The following is a 20,558-nucleotide window of genomic DNA, read 5'->3' as shown; positions in this document are numbered from 1 at the left end:
AGGCTGTGCCTTGAGGGAGTCCCAGACCCATCTCTAAGTCCTGGGGAAGACCCAGACCTGCTTCTCCTTGAGGGGGTTCTGGGTAAACCATCCTTCATTTCAGAAGATGCAGAACTACTTCTTTCCCTTGAGGGTGTTCTAGGTATAGCATCAAGTACTGGCGAAGAGACACTCTGATTTGAAGACATTCCTGCTTTTTCCACCGCATCTGGGGATAACTCAGAACTGCTGTGTCTGGAGGACCTTGTTGATTGTTCTTTCACATCTAGAGATGGATCTGTCTCCAGCTGATTAGGAAAAGGTCCATTCAAATCTTTAACCTCAGGAGAAAATCCAGTATTCATTTCTGCAAGAGAGCCAGAGTTTCTAAATTCTAAAGGTGATCCAAACCTATTCTCTCTGGGAGGAGAGTCAGACAGTTCTTTATGTTCTGGAGAAAAGTGTGGCCCGCTCCAAGCTGAGGCCACTGCAGGGACTTCTTCCAAAGAAGCCTGTGACTGGCTTTGGTCAAGAGTCAAAGACATGGCAGATCTTTCTTCTATTTCAGGAGATGATTCAAAGTTACTTCCAGCCATTTCTTTAAGTTCTGGAGACAAATGGGGCAGGACCTGGTTTAAGGATTCTTCAGATTTCTCTACCACCTCCATTAATTCCTCATCTTGGCTTGGCTTAGTTAATGCACTACTTCGGTCTTTTGTATCTGGAGATGACTCAACACCACCTCTTTCCCTTGATGGAGTTCTAGGGGTGTCTCTGAGTACTGGTGAAGACTCAGGCCTATCCTGCACAGAAGGAGGACTCAATTTGTCTCTTGGTCTTGGAGATGATGCAGTAACATCCTCCTGAAGGAGTAAGCTCGTTTTTTCTTTTGATTCAGAAGGCTCCAATCTACTCAGCCCCAGAAGAGATTTAGAGTCCACTGCAGGATATAGGGAAGAGTCAGACTGGGACCCGCTCTGCTCAGGAGACATTCCAGATTTCAGCCTAGGACCTTCTGACAATTCACTTCTATCTTGTCTTGTTGGAGATCTGGGTGCCAGCTCAGTGATTGGAGATGAGGACCTGGACTGGCCACCCTTAGGAGGTGTCTGAGATTTGGTCTGCAGATATGGAGATTCAGAATGACTCTGTCTCATTTCTGGACTTGAAGTACCAGATGTGGAGTCTGGTGAAGTTGGAGATTGTCCTTTCTGTTGCAGAGCTGAGGGTGGTGTGCAGGACTTTACTCCTGGACACAGAGAGAAAGATCCAGAGCAACTCTGTGCTGATGTATCTTTAGACTTCTCTTGGGAACATGGTGACTTTGATCCAGGAAGATTATGCCCTGGTGGAGTTTGGGGCTTTGCTTTGGGGCATGGCGAAGTAGACCCTGAGTGACTCTGTCTTGGTGGTGTTCCAGGTTTCACTTTGGTATCTGGAGAGGAGGATCTAGAATGGCTGTGTCTTTGCAACGATCTAGATTCTGTCTTGGAGCATGGAGACTCTGATCTGCTTTGCCTTGAAGGTGTTTTAGATGTCACTCTACTAGGACTTGGAGAAGAGAAGCCAGAATGGCTTTGGATTGGTGACGTTACTGCTTTCATTTTGGGTTGTGGAGATGATGACCCAGATCGGCTCCGTCTTGGAGGTGTGCTAGATTTCACTCTAGAAGGAGAAGACCCAGAGCAGCTATGTCTCGAAGGGGTCCTAGACTTCACCTCAGGGTCAGGTGATGATTCAGAACGGCTCTGTCTTTGTGGTGTTGCAGATTGTTCATTTACCTGGGGACTTGTTACAGACTCTTGCCTTGGCGTTCCAGATTTCACGTTAGGTTGAGGAGATGAACTGGAATGACTTTGTCTTGATGGCGTTTTAGATTTCTGATTAGGAGGCGGAGAAGAACCAGAGCGACTTCGCCTTAGTGGTGTTCTAGATTTAGCTTTAGGTTGGGATGATCCGGAGCGACTGCGCCTTGGTGGTGTCTGAGACTTTTGTTTAGGGCGTGGAGAGGACCCTGAAAGGCTTCGCCTCAAAGACAGGCGGGATTTTACTTTGGACCTTGGTGAAGAGAGAGACCTGCTCCGCCTCGAAGAAACTCGAGATTTCTTCATTTCTGGGCTTGAGTTGGACCTGCTCCTTCTCTGTGATGCTCTGGATTTGTTCTTCCGCTCTGATGAGGAGCCAGACCTGCCCCTTCTTTGTGGTGTTCTAGAGTGAGATCTTCCCCGTCTAACTAGACTTCTACTACGGGATCTTCCTCGTCTTGCTGGTGTCCTAGACTGAGATCTCCCTCTCCTGGTTGGTGTTCTAGAGCGTGACCGGCCACTTCGTCTAGCTGGGGTTCTGGAGCGTGACCGCCCACGCCTGGCTGGGGTTCTGGAGCGTGACCGCCCACGCCTGGCTGGGGTCCTAGAGCGTGACCTGCCACTTCTCCTGGCTAGCGATCTACTACGAGACCTCCGTCGTACTGGTGATCGGGTCCTAGATCTGCGCCTAGCAGGTGTTCTAGACCGAGACCTGCCCCTCCGGGCTGGTGTTCTAGACCGAGACCTGCGCCTAGTGGGTGTTCTAGATCGTGACCTCCGCCTGGCAGGTGTCCTAGACCGAGATCTGCCCCTCCGGGTGGGTGTTCTAGAACGAGATCTGCCCCTAGTTGCAGGGGATCTAGAGTGTGACCTGCCTCGTCTTGCTGACCTAGACCTGCCTCTTCTCTGTGTATTTCTGCTCCTGGACCAGCCTGGTCGCTGAGGAGACCTAGAGCGGCCACGTCGCTGGGGGCTCCTAGATCGTCCCCACCTCTGTGCAGACCGGGACCTACGCCACTGAGGTGACCGGGACCGAGAATGACCTCTCTTGGTAGGGGTTCGAGACCGAGACCGCCCCCTCTTAGTGGTAGGACTACGGGACCTCCCCACTCTATGAGAAGGAGTATGAGAATGTGACTTATCCCGTTTTGTTCGGCCATGTGAGCGACTCTTGGATGCAGGAGAAGAAGAAATATCTCGGCGGGACCCAGGAGCTGGTGTAGGTTTAGGACTTTCAGGGGAAGAGCTGGCATGCCGAGAAACTTTGGTAGGTTGAGGGGAGGGCGGGCAGCTCTCTGAAGAAGATTGGGGAGGTTTCTCAGGAGACTTAGGTGGTGAATGGCCCTGGGCTGGAGAAGCCTCAGAAGGGGGGTTCACTGGCTCCTGACTTAAGGGGGTTGTTGCAAGGGGTTGCGGGGAGCCGCCATATTGCTCAGCAAGGAGCAGAGTGGGAGCAGGTAGTTCTGGCCCTGTGCTGCTCCTTTCCGGAGAGGGGCTAGGTTGAACTGCAGATTTCTAAGAGTGGAAAAAAGAGTAAGGATACGGGTATGTAAGCACCAAAACTTCCTATCACCTGTAAGATCCCAACACCCTTTCCTATGAAACTTTTCCTCTATGCACCCCATTATACCAACTAGTCCTTTTCCTCACCACAGGCAGTCACATTCATTCAGTAACAAGAGATCACATAATATAAAACACAGTGAGAAACGTACGAAAACAGAATCTACAATCTTGAGTCTTCTATCCAGAGAAAAAACATAATGCAAACTAATGTACTATATTTCACAACAGACAACCATTACAAAATGCTGAGTGCAAAAAAGAAGGTATTTTTAAACGGAAAGATAAAGCAGTTTCCCAAAATGACTGACTTCACCCTTAAAAAATATCTATATTAAAATAAAAGAAAAAAAAACAAAGATTTGAGTACGTGACTTATGTGAGTAAGAAAGACCAGAATGAAGTACAGGGAAATACAGAAAGAGACCAAGTTATAAAAGCTTTAAATATTAAAGTCAAGAGCAATAGGAAGTAAATTAAATTTCTGAGATGATCCAACTTGCAGTTTGAAAACCAACTCTGGGTAACATGGAAAACAGACAGGAGAGCTACAAATTTAGCAAAAAGCAATTTAAATTATATTGTGACTGTTGAAGTAAGAAAACATGATTAGAACTTGAATTTTTTTTTTTTTCCTTTGCGGTACACAGGCCTCTCACTGTTGTGGTCTCTCCTGTTGCGGAGCACAGGCTCCGGACGCGCAGGCTCAGCGGCCATGGCTCACGAGCCTAGCCGCTCCGCAGCATGTGGGATCTTCCCGGACCGGGGCGCGAACCCATGTCCCTTGCATCAGCAGGCGGACTCCCAACTACTGCGCCACCAGGGAAGCCCCAGAGCTTGAATTTTAATAGCAAGTATAAAAGAACAGGTACTGAATAGATCTTTCCCAAGTTGTGTTTTCAGACTGCAAGCAGCAACCCAGTGTGTTGCAAAGTTTTAATGAGCCACAACCAGCATTTAATGAAACTGATACTAGAGACACTATAAGTAGTAAAGTTAGGTGTAGTTCAAAAAATTTTTTTTGTTCCAGTTCTATCAACTTGTAAGTACAAAGAAGACAGTGATGTAAAACTAACACCCAGTAAAGTCTGAAAGCCACAATTCTAAAGGATTTGCAAATGAAAAAGAGAACTTTATGAATAACTGAGAGGAATGCAAAAAACAAAACCGGACTTTACTTCTCCCTTAACTTCACACACCTATCCTGAATCCACAGCCCTGCAAACCAAAGAATATCCATTAACTCAGGAACATACCTCCTTCTTGTCTTTATCTTTGTCTTCATAAGGGCTGCTAGGCTGCTTTGTAGAAGGCTCCGGGCTACTAGGCTGCCCTATGTTGGTGATACCTGGTTCCCTGGATGGTACATCTCCCTCCCCTCGACGCCCCGAAGCAGGGGAAGGACTTCGCCCAATCAAGGTAGTTGTATGGGTTTTAGCTGCAGCACTTCGAGACCTGAGGGAGGTAATTGAGGATGGGAAAAGAGGAAGAAAATCAGTTCAGGGGAGAACAGAAAACCCCCTCCCCAGCTCCCATCCACCTTTCTTCAATATAACCCTCTTCCAAAGAACCTTCTCTTACTCACAGGATTCAAGTAACTCATATTGAAATTCAAGTCCAGTTCACTTTGCTCCTTCTCTTCTCAACATCAGTCCCCAAAAATGTTCTCCCTCTACCCCTTTATATTTACCTCCCCCAAACCTCCCAAAACCCTCCACCCAGTCCATTCCCTACCCGCTTCATTCACAACTCACCTCTGAGCCCACCTCCTTCAGGAAGCCTTCCCCGATTAAGGAAGCCAGGGTAAGGATTCCTTCCTCCCCCAGACACCACGAACAAACCACCACCCTCCCTATTCTGGCAGTCCATATATATCAGAACAAAACAAAATCACAAACAAAAGAAAACAAAAAACAAAAAACAAAAAAAAAAGAGAAGGGGAAATGTATATGTCTGTCCATCCTGTTGCTTTAGCCTGTCAGCTCCTAGAGGGCAGGGACCGTGTCTTCCGAATGGTCTGTGCAGCGCCTAGCACACCGTGGGCGCTCAATAAATATTAAATTGATTAACCCACAAGTCCCTCTCCCTCCCTTCCTCCTGGACCACCCCTTACCGACTGCGGGAAGTATCTGAAGAGGAAGCAGAGTCTGCAGAAGTTGAACGGTGCACCCGTCGGCTCTTGGGGGCTGGTGTTGTACTTCGAGACCTGAAGGAAGACCACCACCACAGCTCAGGGTGCTGTCATACCTGCACTGGGTTCCCCTTATCCACCCTTCAACCTTTTACCAGTCAGGGACGTGACTGATTCTGCCCTATCCCCAGGTGGCACTCATCTACTCACTAAGCAAATTCCCCTCTAATTCACTCACCGCTTCCTCTTCTTGTCCTTAGATTTACGTTTGCTCTTTGGAGTAGGAGACCTGAGAAATAAGGCAAAATTATTTAAAATAAAGATCATTTTTTAAAAAAGAAATAAAATGAAAAGTAAAATGGAAAGAACTGAGTTACTGACAGTAGGAGATCAAGGAACTGAGCTTTACCCCAAGAAAAAAAAAACCCTAAAGAGCCAGCAAGGCCATCAAGCACTGGCTCACTGCTCCATGTGCCACTATGTTCTCAATGCCACAAAGAGCTCTTACCTATGCTTCCTTTTCTTGGATTCAGATTCTGACCTGTTGGTAAAAAGTAAGTAAAATTATTATTTTTTACCTAGGCCTGGACTCACCAAACCTCTCCAATTGTTCCCAGCTCATACCTGTGCTTCTTCTTCTTAGAGCTCTTCTTCCTCTCTCGTCGAGGAGAGCTGCTCTCTGACCTGCTAAATGTGGGTTCAGAAACAGGTCATTCAGCCTGCCTCCTTCTCTGGCCCACCCACTTATAATCCATCCCCAAAAAGGCTTCTAAAGCACAGAACAACTCCAATAGCACCAATGTGCCGATCTAAGCCCAGAACTTATTTACTCTCCAAGAGGCGTAGGTACCTATTATATAGCAACAAACCCCAAAATGGAAAAAACAACGTAACTCCAAAATGCTGCTGATCAGTTTTGCAGAGGTACAGAATCAACCCTTCCCCACTGAAGCAGCACACATTATTTCTTCTACCAGGTGAGACCTGAATGGTAACTCCCTCTTCCTTGACTTTTCTGACAACTCTCTCCTACTTCCTAGAAATAAGAATACTCTATTTCCAGAAAGAGAGAAAAAACATGACAGGTTTGGTCCTCTGGCTACTAGAATAGCTTTCCAACTAACTTACCGTCCTCTATCTTTCTTCTTTTTCTTCTTCTTTTGCTTTGGGGTTGGTGAGCGAGAACTGCTAGACTCCCGGACAAGGCTGAGGAAAGATGAAAAACGGCAGAGATGGGTGCTAAGACAAACTTTCTTAGACATTTCAACTTCAGAAAAACAAAATCTCAAGAATTTGAAAAGACATAGTCCACACACAAAAAATGGAGCAGAGTGCTTATAATTAGGAAGAGAAACTGACACTGGCTTCTTGGTCTTGTGTACCTGTAAGGTTTGGGTGGCTCAGGAACTGGTTGTTTAGCTTCCCGAGCACGACGCTGAGGATCAAAAGAGCTGCCATCCACATAGGAATCACTGATGCCAAAGGCAGCTCGGAGTCTCTCGTTCTTCTTCTCATTCAATTCTGCCAACTGGTGAGTCTCAGTTACCCTAGAGGAGAAAAGGTCAAAGGTCTAAAGGAGATAGAGAACAAAATGCAGAGTCATATTCACACAAACAGCCATGAGAAAATGAAGACAAGAGCAGGGAGAAAGTCCAAACTAAACAGAGAGAACGACAAAAGCAAAATAAAGTCCAGAGAAAATCGAGAGAGGGAAACACTCACGCTGGCCTCTGCCCTGGGGTCTCCTCCTTGCCCCCAGGGTTCACATCCTTCTCCAGCAACATGAGTCGAAAGGTCGCCACTTTTTCCTGAATTTGCTGTTCCTCGTACCTGGAGAACAAAAGCCTTCAGGGTTAGAGGTTGACTAGACACTCTCCCCAGTCCCAGGTTTACAGTTCCCTCGTTCCCAGCAGGATCCCTTCCCTTTCCATGCACACATACAATTTTTCACTCACTGTCACCCAAAGGGCCCTTCTATTAAATCCTGCTCTTTTCCTGTCATCTTTCTTCCCTCCACTGACTACACCCTCTAGAACAGTGGATTTTAAACATGCTACACTCCAGGGGCCAAGAGAGGAAAGTTAAGCAGGCAGAGTTCCAGGTGTTCCTCCCCAAATCCAATCAACAAGAACAAGTCTTTCATTTCCTGGGATTCCAAAGGAACATGCATTATATGAAACGGGCGCCACTGCTGAAGTTTGAAAACCACTGCTCTAAAAGGTTTTCTACCTTAATAGGTTCCTTTTCCAAAATCTCAATTCCCTATCCAACCCATGATCCCTTTTATCCGGGTATTATTCCAATTCCTGTTTTCCTGCCTTTGCTACTGTCCAAGCCCTCAATCCTTAAATCCATTTATCTTCCTTTTCTCTACCAATGACAACACATATCAGCTTACCTAGCTAGCTCTTGTCTCTTCCCTGGTCTGCTTCCCCACCTCTCCCTTAAAGCACATATTTGCTTCTCAATGGCCCCCCTCTTTCCCCATGTGCCTCCATCTAAATACCTCATAAAAGGCTCCCTTTTATATCCCAGACACAGGTTCCTCATCTCTCACTTTGAACTGTCCCTTAACTCCTTTCAATCCGCTAGCTCCTTTACCTCCTCCCCTCCTACAAGTCCTCTCCAGGCCTCTTTCAACCAGCCCTAAGCTCCCTACATCCCACCTAACTCCCCCAGCTCTGCACTCACTCAGTGCTTGGCTCTCCCCCAGCCCTCCCTCACCCCTGCTCTTCCATCATCTCCTCCAGCTCGAGGCATCGCAGCTCCACGCGCCGCTTGCGCTCGTGGTCCAGGATGTCAGGATTAGGCCGCTTCACCAGGGCAGCCTCCAGGCGCCGCAGTTCCTCCTCTCCCTTGTAGTCAGGCCGCTCACCGCGGCGGCCCCGCACCAGGGACAGGTTGCGCTGGACGTAGCCGTTGGTGCCGCTGCCCCGGGGCGTCGGCAGCCCGATCCCGTTGTACATGGCCCCGTGCCCGGGGTGGGGCACCACCGCTCCTGAAGGGGAGCGGGGAGACACGGGTCAGGCCCCTGGCCCCAAACTAGCCACTTACCACCACCCAAATCCCTGCTCTTCTTCAACCCTACTTCAACATGTCTCTCCACACTAAACCTCCTTTAGCTGCATAATCCTCCTGGTCTCCTAAAAAACCTGTTCTTCATCCTTCCAGCACTGCTTTCTTTCCACCAAATCATGGCCCAACTCTTACAGCCTTTCCCCACAATGTGCAAGAGCCACTCTTGTTTTCACCTAGCTTTCCTGTTTCCACCCAAAACAAAGATCCCATTTCTCCCAAATTTCTCCACACACTCTCTTTATTCTCCTTTAGCCCCAATATACACAACTGGTATCTTCACCAACTACTCTAATTCCTAACCCTGGCAACTGACTGAGGCCTCCAAACAGGGCACAACAAACACCAAACGAAGATCTGTGGCACCCAAAGGCCTGCAGTCCAAGTCTAGACTCTTCAAGAACTGACCTAAGCATTTCAGGCTACCCTGAAGATAGCCAGAAATTATGAATAAAATCTGACTGAACAGCCCCTAGATATCCAAAAGGTGGCCCAGGCTAAAGGCCAACATGCACATCAGAAACACATGAACTTTGGATATGTAATCCTCTTATACTTCACCTCTTAAGTAAGGGGCCATTTCCAATCAACTATCCTGACTAATAACATATTCCTTCAATTTCCTTCCCAATAGGATTTCTCACATGGTTTGTGGCTCACCGAACTCTCACTAGCTCCTGTAAAATATTACATTTTCAACTCAATACTCTAAATACACCAAACAAGCCTCCTCTGTTCCAACTGTCCCCATACCTTCTCTACATTCCTTCCCCTGCACTTACAAAACCCCCACTCTTCATACCTCACTTTCATTAACGTCAAACTGTCAACTTTCCCTAACAGTCCCATTATCTCATTTCCTAGTTTTTCTCTTCCAGGCCGTCCTTAACCCTCTCATTATCACGTGCCTCCTACCAGGTTCTATCCTCTCAATCTGTCCCAACCCCAGCATGACTCTGAAGAGCCCTCTAACCCTAGTTTTACTGATTAGATTTCTTGGCTACGTACACTCTATTCCTTTCTCCAGCTACATGTACTCTGTTTTTTTTTCCAACTCATCCTGTCCGAGATAGTTTCACATGGGGAAATGTGTGAGGGAAAATGATCCCAGGAAAGAACCCAAGGAACAAAGTGGAGAGATTAGTGAAAGTAAAGGGGAAAAACATAGAACTGGATAAAAGAAAAGGCTTCATTTTAAAAATTCTGAAAGAAACATCATACAAATACCTGGAAGAATGTACTAAAGCCCCCCCCCCCCACCCCATACAGGGAGATGCTGAATGAAAGGGAGCTAGGACAACTCTAGAACAGTTTGGAGCCCCTTACCCCCCAACTCTAAGGCTGGGTCCCTGCCCAATCCCAGTTGCAGACTCTAGAGATCTGAAAGCAAAACAAAACGAAATAACAATACTGGGTTAAAGGAGTGACAAATGATGCTAAATCTATGAAAGGCAAGTGGAACTGTGCAAAGAAATGAAAAATTTCTTTACAGCACAAGAAATTTTCCAACCCTCACTTTTATTTTCTCAAATTTTCTCCTCCCTATTCTAAAGCTAGGCCTTCTTTGGCTCTCTATACCCTACCCAGTTTCTGCTTCCCTTGCAGAACCCTTCTGACCTGCAATCAATTCTTCAGCTTAACCATTCACCCACACTTCCATACCACCTCACACAATAATCCTCCCACTCCCTGGAAAAGGATAACCAGCAGCTGCTAAGCAAAGGATATTAAATCACAACAGACTGGAGAACTTTTACGGAATGAGCCAAAAAAGAAAGAAAAAAAAACCCCAAACAAACAGAAATACCACAGCATCTAAGACAGGGCTCAAAACACTAAAAGGATGGATGGACCAAAAAGTGTATTAACAACACAAACACAAATCACCAAAACCTAAATAAGGACACTTAAACTGGGGTCCAGGACTGTGGGTATGCAGAAATCACCCAAGCTAAAAGCTGACAGTAAAAGCTGCAAAAAAAAAAAAAAAAAGACAAAAAGGCGTTTTTTCTGTTGGAAAATTATCACGATGCCCAACTAACCAGGCAGAAGGGGGTCTTGAAATTCAGTATTATGGTATTCAAGAAAAAAAATGCACCAAAAAGGGAGGAGAGTGTGCAAGAAAATGGACAAAAGTAATAAGCACAACAAGCTCAGCACTGGGGCACTGTAGTAGCTGAGTAGACACTATGAAACCCCAGAAGCTAAACTACTAGCTCAGGAAGAGACCTAGACTCACACTCAAGAGGAAACACAACTCTTCAATTTTTGACCCAGAAGATATCTTAGAAAAGCGTCCGAGTGAAAACCAAGGCCTAGAAAAGTTGTGTGCCAAATAATGACAAAAGTCCAGCGTTTTCTCCTCAAGAAGGGCTGGCAGCCTCCTCCCCAGCCGTAAAACAACTTTGGGGGAGACGATGAAAAAGTGCAAGAAAGAAAGGAGTATGTGATCTACCTTTACATACCTAAACCAAATACGTAAATTTTTTTTAAAACGTTTAGAACCCTTCTCTTCCTAATATCTCATGACACACAGTAATGAATCCAAACTGCCTAACTCTCCCGGACATCTAGTTCAAGGCCTTCTCTGCACTGGCTGAGCGGCCAAGGCCTATTTTCAGCCTTGAGAAATGGGGGAGGGGGCTGCGCGGCGCCCCATAGTATGGGAGGCTCCGGGCCCGACCCCAGGCCCCCGGGAGGGACGGGTAGGCCGGACGCCGGAGAAGCGCGGGGGAAAGGAGCCGGCAGCGGGCCCCGGACGCCGCAGCCCCCTCCTCGCCGAGAAAATGTCGGCAAAGACAGCTACAGGAGGGCCTCCTCGCCGCACGCGTCAGGGAGGCGAGAAGCCGAGTCGCGCGCTCCCCCCTCGAGAGCGCGCGCGAGCCCGAATGCAGTCGGCGGCGCGCGCCGTTGCCATGGGGGAGGGAAGAATAAAAGCCCGCGCGCGACAAGAACCGCGAGAAGGGGGGAGGGGAGGCAGACCAGCAAGGACGTCCGCGCGCGAGCTAGGGGCGGCGAGCGCGCGTGCGCGCGGCGGCCTAAGCCGTTCTCCGCGCGCTTTGGCCTTGCGCCGGGGCCGCCGCCCCTCCCCCACCCGGCTCGCGCGCTCTCTCACCCGCCGCCGCCGCCTCCGCCCGCCGCCTCCGAGGGGGAGAGGTGCTGCCGCTGCCGCTGCTCGAGCTCCTGAGTCCCTCGGGGCCTGGAGCCGCCGCCTTGCCTCGCCGGCTCGCCCGCCTCAGCCAACACCGCCGACTCCTCGCTTCCTCCGGGGCCGCAGCGGACTCCGACTGCGCCACTCGCACCCCGCCTGGGCCGCGCTGCACGTCAGCACGACCAATTATGTGCGTCAGCACGCAGCTGCGCGCGTCGCAGGGCCTGCCGGGAACCGTAGTACGCCCCCCGGCCTTGTGCGCAGGCGCCAAAACCGCACCGGGAAGTGTAGTTTCGTAAGGTCCGAAGGAGGTTCAACTCTGTCGTCGAAGAACTACGATTCCCGTCAGCCAGTTGCGAGGAATGTCTGGGGGGCGGACCGGACCAAACAACGCATTCCAGAGACTTTCCACTAGGGGGCGAGAGGACACAGGGCCTAGCGACGCTAGCGCTCTCCTCGGCCTCCCGCCTTCCACCCAGGTCATCCTGGGAGTTGTAGTTCTAGCGTGGCATGGAACCCGTACGTAGCTTCGCCCTCCCTGCCCCCACACGACCGCCATTTTGTCTCCCCGTGTTGGGAGGCGATGAGCCCGAGCCCACTGATACAGCTGTTTGCAAGTGATCGCAGGCTTCCTGGGGCGAGCCCGGGGCCGCGCCGCACCCGTCCTTCTGCACCCAGGAGAACCCGCCCCCCAGACCCCGGCCAGCGGACACCCGCGGAACCCCAGAGCCCAGCTACAGGCCCAGGGCCTGAGCCAAAGGCTGAGCCAAAGGCTGAGCCAGGAGGCCGTGGTGTTCGCAGCTTCCAGCCGCTGAACCCGGCCGGCTGCCCCTGGGGAATGCTTTTTTTTTTATGATCTCCGAGTAAGGCGCCCAGGCAGCGATGTGATTTTCGCCTACAGAACCTGGGACATGTTATATACGTCGTGGCCGGGCAAAAACGTTACAAACACCCTTAAATTTTTCACCCTTCTGCAGAATGTCTTAGGTTAATGGTTTTAAGTCCGTTTTCTTTGAGCCTGAGAACCAGCCAGTCTCCCTCAGAGCAGACTTTGAAGAAGCTGGGCTTCGCAGGCAGGCCAACATTTTAACCTGACCTTGAGCTGGCACTCAGCAGTCCTGGTTATCTCGAGGGTCTCGCACCCTAAACAGGACCCAGCACATGGCAGACACATAATGAACTGTGGTCCGTTTGAGTTTGATTGTGTTTAATGTTAGTTTTCTTTGTAACCAGGGAAGGATAAAGTCATCTCAGACGCTGTAACTGGGCCACCCACCACTTGGCGTAGGAACTGTAGCTTCGGTGTACGGTGCTCGGGATGTTGTAATCTTGCCTCTTTGAACTGCGGCAAGTGCTTCCATGAGCTGGATGAACCTTTGGAGTAATTTATGGCAAAGTGGCAAAGCCTGTGTCTTTTCTGGGCCTAAGCTGGTGTTTCTGAGTTTGAGGGTGAAGGTGGTGGTTTCTTAAAACCCACCACCTTCAGTGAGACCTTTCCCTGTAATCAAATCCCCAATGATATTATTCCCTGTATTTACTGAATATTTTGTGCTAAATTCTGTACATGAATCACTGCAGTTAATAATGCTCGTGACAATCTCCTTTTCCTATGGGGAGAACTATGAATTCCTTTACATATCCACAGCACAGTTTTCAAAATACGAAAAGTAACGTGGAAATAATACTATAATCTACAAACCTTATATAGAGGTGTTATCAATTGTTCTGATAATATCCTTAATAACAAAAGAAAATTCAAAATCATGCATGTTGCATTCTTAGACTCCTTTAACATACTATAGATACTCTTTTGCACTTTACTGTTTTTCACTTAGCAATATATCCTGGAAATCATTGCATATCAGTTCACAGAGATGTATGGATGGACTTTTATTTAACCACTCTTTTATATATGAGCATCTAAATTGTTTCCAATATTTTCTAATTACAAACCATGCTGCAATGAGTAACCAGGAGCATATGTATTTTCATATTGTTAGGGGGTATATCTTCAAGGTAAATTCCTAGAAGTGGGATTGCTAGGGCAAAAGGTAAAGACAAATGTAGTTTTGTTAGTAAGGACAGAGTCCTCTCAGTAAGGGTTATACCAGTGTGCATTGGCAAAATATGGGAGGGCCTACTTTCCCACCACCTCACCAACAGAGTACATTTCTGTGCTTTTCCATTTTTGCTAACCTGATAGGTGAGAAATGGTATTCTAGTGCAATTGTTTTGTGTGTGGTAAAATGCACATAAACATAAAATTTACCATTTAAACTATTTCTCAGTGTACAATTTAGTGGCATTAAATACATTCACAGGGACTTCCCTGGTGGTCCAGTGGCTAGGACTCCTCGCTCCCATTGCAGGGGGCCTGGGTCCGATCCCTGGTCTGGGAAATAGATTCTGCATGCATGCCACAGCTAAGAGTTCACATGCCGCAACTAAAGATCTGGCTCAGGCAAAATAAATAAATAAATAAATATTTTTAAAAAAATAAATATGCAAATACATTCACAATGTTGTGCAACCATCACCACCATCCATTTCCAGAAGTTTTTCTTTTTTTTTTTTTTGCGGTGCGCGGACCTCTCACTATTGTGGCCTCTTCCGTTGTGGAGCACAGGCTCCGGACGTGCAGGCTCAGCGGCCATGGCTCACGGGCCTAGCCGCTCCTCGGCATGTGGGATCTTCCCTGACCGGGGCATGAACCCGTGTCCCCTGCATCAGCAGGCGGACTCTCAACCACTGCGCCACCAGGGAAGCCCTCCAGATGTTTTTCATTCCCCAAACTGAAACTCTGGACTCGTTAAAGACCAGCTCCTCACTCCCCCCTCCCCCCAGCCCCTGGTAACCTCTATTCTATCTTCTGTCTCTATGAATTTGCCTATTCTAGGTACCTCATTGTATGGTCAGGCCACTCGAGATGGCTGTTCTCTTGCTCTCTGTATATTCCCCTGCCCGACCAGTGCCTGCTTCACCTATATCTTAAGCACATGACTGACCTTCCTACGTACTTGCCCCAGGCCCCAGCTAGTGCTTGTTCTTATCAAAGGGGCAGTGAGGGGCGTGCCCCTATAACTGGTAATCAAACCTCCCACCCCTCCCCACAGAGAAGACTGCCATTATGTCCTGCCCACCCTCAGCTGCACACGGTGGGGAGCTGCTCCGGGACCTTGCTTCAGACATGTAAGATCCCCCCTATCCATTATTATTATTTGTGTGTGTGTGTGTGTGTGTGTGTGTGTGTAAGCCAGCTTTGTTTTTTGAATTTTATTTTTTTATACAGCAGGTTCTCATTAGTTGGTGGTGTGATGAATTAGGAGATTGAGATTGACATATATACACTAATATGTATAAAATGGATAACTATAAGAACCCCCTATCCATTAAACCATTGATGTCTGTGTTGATGACTCCGGGCTCTTTCTTCGTTCTTAAAGCTAGGCAAGTGCAGGCCTTGTAGGCCTGTTGTGTGCAGCCCAACACTCATAGGGTGGAATCATAAAATATCTGTCCTTTGGTATCTGGCTTATTGTACTTAGCATAATGTCTTTAAGGTTTATATTGTAGCATGTATCAGAATTTCATTCCTTACTATGGCTGAATAATATCCCACTGAATGTATATATACCACATTTTGTTTACCCATGTGTTCACTGATGGACATTTGAGTTGTTTCCACATTTTGGCTATTGTGAACAGTGCTGCTATGAACGTTACTATGCAGGTCTCTGTGTGAACAAATGTTTTCCTTTCTAGACTCTAAAGGTGGACTCTTCTCCAGGCTCCCAGCCTCTGGGCTTCCCCTCCAACCTTCATGGGACCTCCAAAAAGATTTTTAAATTTTCCTTTGAAACTTTATTTGTATCCTACAGTGTGGTAGGTTGACTAGTGGCCCCCCAAACTTCATGTCCATCCAGAACCACAGAATGTGACCTTACTTGGAATAAAGGGCTTTGCATAGGTAACCAGTTAAGGATCTCCAGAAGAAATCACCATGAGTTTGGAGTGGGTCTTCAATCCAGTGACTGATGTCCTTAAAGGAAGAGGAGATGCAGAGATGCACAGGAGAGGCCATGGGAAGATGGAGGCAGAGATTAGAGTGGTGCAGCCACAAACCTAGGAATGCCAGCAGCCACCAGAAGTTGGAGGGTGGGAGGCTCTGCAACACCTCAATTTAGGACTTCTGGCCTCCAGATTGTGACAAATTCCTGTTGTTTTGTGCCATGCCGTTTGTGACATTTGTTATGGCAGCCCCGTGAAACCTCATCCATATAGGTAAGCCATAGTCATTGTAGAAAACGAGAAAATACGGATAAGCGAAAAGTCAAACCGCACAGAGGCAATTCCCTGCCCCCAGAAATAACCACAGTTAACACTTTAGCGTCTATGTCATCAGAGTAAGATTTCTAAAATGCAACCTTCTGAAATGCTTAAAGTTCTCCCAAATGCCTTCAGGATAAACTCTCAAACTCCTTAATAGGGCCTCAGAACCAGGCCTTTTTGTAGCCTCTTTTCCTTCTACTTGAAGAAGAATCAACGTGCACACCTGCCTCTGCTTGTTCCCCCAGGCAGACAGGCCTTGCCAGTGCCTTCAACCTCTGATTCCCTGGCCTCCTCGCAACACCCCAGTGGAAGCACTCCTCCTTCTGGAACTTAAGCTGCTGGACCACCGGATCCTGAGGTGCTGGTGACCTCTGGGGCAGGGGTGAGTGGAGCCTCTCCCACCTCCACCTCTTGATTTCTGGACCCAGGAATCCTGGAGCTGCCATTCCACCCAAGGCAATACAGACCATAAACAAACAAATAATAGGCAATTACCAATCATGGGAACAGCAAGGAGGGTGTTAATGGGGTGGGAGGGCAGGAGGTCTAGAAAAGGATCTCACCCTCCCTTCCAGAGGGAGACCAGGCCCCAGCAGGAGGGCAGCTCCCAGGGCTGATGTTGAGGCACACTGGGCCAACTGTGAGGGTTTCCAACATGGTCTTTTGATCTGGAGGCCCCCAGTCCCAGCTCGCCCCCTCCAACAGGCCTGTAAGCATGGTTCTGGCCAGGCCTGGTAGCTTCCAGGCCCTGTGTGGGCTCGATGGCCTGGCTGGGACCAGGTAGCCTCAGCTCAGGTTGAGGGGGGCACACACCAGTCAGAGTGTCTGCCTGAGCAGCCTCCCAGCAGCACTCGGCCCCCGAAGAAACCTCGGATCCAAGGCCCTGGAAGATGACCCTGATCTTGTGCCCAGGACAGGACCCTGATAAGGGAAGCCCTTCCATGGACAACAAGGGTTGTCCTGGTCCCGAGCCTTCACAGGCACTGCCTCCTTCCCTGTGGCCGGCAGTCCTTGTGCAACGCGCCCTGGCCCAGGGCAGCACCGTGCTCCCCATCCCTTCCTTCTCGGGGTGGATGCTCTCCGTAATTTGGGGGTTTCTAGAGCTTTTAAAGCACTAACTTTATTTTGTTAGGACTGCATATTTAGTCTCTTTGGAGAGGTTAGCAGTTGAGGCTTTATGAAAATTCAGATGAATTATGACTGCCAGACGTGGCACTTTTTTTTTTTAATTTTTGGCCATGCTGCATGGCATGTGGGATCTTAGTTCACCAACCAGGGGTCAACTGACATCCCCTACAGTGGAAGCATGGAGTCTTAACCATTGGACCACCAGGGAATTCCCCGCCATTTTTTATTTTAAAAAATACTGAGGAAAAAACCCCCAAACACTGAAAAGTAAAAGATCAACCAAAATCCCATCACTTAAAAATTATAAACATATTTTATAAAAATATAAAGCGGTACTCCCCCAACTGGTACCCTCACACTGCAGAGCCCCCAGAGCCTTGGTGGGAGCTGCTCCCTGGAGGGGTCACAGAGTGCCGTGCCGGCTGAAGATCAGAAGGCGACATCCATGCATGCATAGTGTTGGCACAAGTTCATAATATGAAAAAAAATGGGAAAAAGCTAAATACCCATCTATAGGATATTAGTTAAAGTAACGGTGAAACAACCTCATGTTAAGAGAGGAACTCTATTCTCCTGGTTGTCAAGGCACACGTGTCAGGCAGGCTGCATTTTCCACAAAGGTAGGTAGTTAGATGCAGAGATACAGGGATGGTGGGTGGTGGACGGCAGATGGTAAGATGAGTGGCATTTTGTATGTGTCAGGGACCCTGGGGCCCCCCTGCAGGACCTGTCCCCAGGAAACCTCAGTCTCCCTCCTGCTAGCCCTCCCCAGGACACCCCTTGGTCACTGCCCTCCCAAGCCCAAGTATCACCTCCTCCAGGAAGTCTCCCAGGACTGAAGGCTCCCAGCTGCGAGCTCCCAGGGTAAGCATCTCCTGCCAAAAATGTTGGCTCCAGGGATTCTAATGAGTATGAGCTGGGGGCTACAGACTGAGAGGGCAGGGATTGGACATAGGGGCTGCACTTAAAGCTGTGCTTACACAAGGAGCTCAGCCTCCTCTCCAAAGGGCTCAGAACTGTGGAGTCTTTGGCCCCACTTCCTGCAGCTAGTGGCCCAGTGCCTCTACATTCCTCCTCTACCAGCCACATGGGAAGCCTGCCCAGGAGCTGGGTGCTCCCTCTCCCCCTCACCTGCACCCACGGTGCCCTTAGTTGTCCCACAACTAGGTACATCTTAAACGCTTTTATTGTTGAGCAGGTGAAAGAGAAAATGAAATGAACCATCATAGCCTCAGAAAAATGTCACGTGGTTTCAGTGAAGCCACTGTTTTTCTAAGAAGCCATCATGGGGACACAGGAGGGAGGAGCAAGGAAATAGCACGCCCAAGTCCATTTCCTGTCCTGGCCTAGCTAGAGGCTAAGAGCCAGAGAGGAGAGAGCTTGGCTCTCTTCAGAAGGTGAGGACCTGGTGCCGGGCAGGGGACCAGGGTGGGAGAGCTGCCCCACCAGCATGTGGGGCAGGGGAGGGAGGGTGCCAAGCTGCTCCTTCCTCTGCACCCAGCAATCCCTGGGGTCCCCCACCCCACTGTCACCTGCCAGAGGACCATCCCCCTCAAGTCAGCTCCAGGCTTGTCCCATGGCATGTTCTCAGGACCAGAGGATCCTGCTGGGAGCAGTGAGATGGGGGAGGGGGGCATCAGGATCCTGAGCAGGAACAAAATTTCAAAATTGCCTGGTGGACATGAAGAGGGGCAGAGTGGGGGTGGGGGTCAGGGAGCTGCTGGTGGGTGTTCCCAGATGACATGGGAAGCAGAGGAGAGGGGCCCAGTGGCCAAACCTGGGCCTGCAAGTTGGAGGGGGCAGCTGGAGGAGGCTGAGGAGGATGGGCAAGAGGAGAGGGCAGAAGGGAGGGGGCCAGACCAGCGGCTGCAGGAGCTCCCTCAGGAGACAGTTTCCTGAAGTGGGTCAGGGTACAGGTAGCCATGAGGGCTGACCCCAGGGGAAGCTGTCACCAACCATAGGCCCGAAGGGGCCCTGGGAGGAGTCCAGCCAGAGCTGTAGCCTAGAAGGAGTGAGGCCAGGAGCAGGACAGCCACTGGCCGAGTGGGGCGAGGCAGGACATGTGACCCTCCTCCTCTCAGCTCCAGCCTTCTGCTGCTGCCTCCCCTGTCAAAACGAGAAACCAGAAACCAGAACTGCAGAGACCCAAGGCCCCTGACAGAGCAGGGATGTGGGGTGGGTGGAGGGAGCAGGCGCTGTGATGGCCCCTGGGGTGTGTTCCCTTTGTGGCTGGGGAAGGTGGCTCTGCAGGGCTGTGGGGAGGCAATGGGCCCCCAGCCCAGAGTCCTGAGGGGGATGTGAGCATCCCCAGGCCTGTGGAGGGACTCCTGAGCCCAAGGCCCTGGCCTCAGCCTCTGGGGAGGGGATCCCCGGGGGTCTTGGGGGAATCAGAGTGTGTGGGAAGGAAGATGACTAGGCATGTCCCCGCCCCACACACAGGGGTGAGCTCTGATACCTTGAGAAGATGGTGGCAGGAGAGATGCCCATGGCAATGGCCATCAACATGTTGAGAGACATGTCCCCCCTCGCAATCAGCCAGGACTGACCAGGCCCAGCCGCCAGCTACCAGGACAAGAACAGGACCCTGGTTGCTTCCAGGACAAATAAAGTCTCCAGGGATGGGGGGAGGGGGAGGGGGCTGCTTCCCCTGGACTGAGACCCCAAGATATCCCCAGCTACAGGCCAGGAGCTTCAGGGGACCTGAGGGACCCCTCAGCCTCCATCCCCTGCCAGGGGTCCAGGCAGGTCTGGAGCCGTGCTTGAGGAGCCAGAGGGACCCCCTCCCCCCAGACCCTGGAGCCTGTACCTGGCTCACCTGGAAGCACTCCCTGCAGCCAGCCCTGTCCCAGGTGCCACCATATGTCCACTTGCTTCCTCCCACCAGCCCAGGGGGTGGAGGGTGCCATCTCCATGAGCTGTGAGGAGGCAGAGCTCCGAGGGGCCAAGTCACTGCCCTGAGGCCACCAGATTGTCACTACAGAGGGTGGGGCAAGGCTGGCATCTACCTTGGAGCCCATTCTTTCTGCTCAGCTGGGGAGGGGGAATCTCAAGTGTCCCTGTCTTTTCTCTGGTTCCTGCCCCCGTGTCAGCCTGGGACCCTGAGCCCTACAGTCCCCTTACTGTCTCCATCCTGTGGGGTCACCCTGCCCCATTTCCTCCGGCCCTGAAATTAATGGCCTCCGGGTCGGCAGTGTGGCACACTGTGATAATAATGATTGACGGGATGGCCTTATACAGCTGGATGAAGAGCAGAGCAAGCCGGAGCTTGCACCGTGGGAGGTCCCAGGGTGGCCGGAAGTAGGGGTCAAGGAGTGCCTGAGTAAGAGGGAGGCCTGGGCATGGTTTGGGGGAGGCACAAGTGAGGTGACGAGAGGGTAGTGGGAGACCCCCTCCCTTG

General features: G+C 50.0%; 1 protein-coding gene across 1 annotated transcript; it reads right to left on the bottom strand.

Moving 5' to 3' along the window:
* Positions 1-4,204: 4,204 nt before the first annotated feature.
* Positions 4,205-19,678, bottom strand: SRRM2 (serine/arginine repetitive matrix 2; the record flags this gene model as incomplete). The annotated part of the gene is made up of 11 exons (XM_082856796.1): positions 4,205-4,802; positions 5,461-5,553; positions 5,717-5,767; positions 5,987-6,019; positions 6,103-6,165; positions 6,607-6,684; positions 6,861-7,025; positions 7,201-7,308; positions 8,203-8,476; positions 11,669-11,928; positions 19,617-19,678. The coding sequence occupies 11 exons, from the start codon at positions 19,676-19,678 to the stop codon at positions 4,592-4,594; spliced, it is 1,398 nt and encodes a 465-aa protein (XP_082712922.1). The 3' UTR covers positions 4,205-4,591.
* Between the last annotated feature and the right edge of the window lie 880 nt (positions 19,679-20,558).

This window comes from Leucopleurus acutus (genome assembly GCF_964270905.1).
Source record: "Leucopleurus acutus genome assembly, chromosome: 16".
In the NCBI taxonomy this organism is placed as follows: Eukaryota; Metazoa; Chordata; class Mammalia; order Artiodactyla; family Delphinidae; genus Leucopleurus; species Leucopleurus acutus.
Note: the sequence above shows the minus strand (reverse complement) of the source record. Positions and strands in the feature narration are given on the sequence as shown.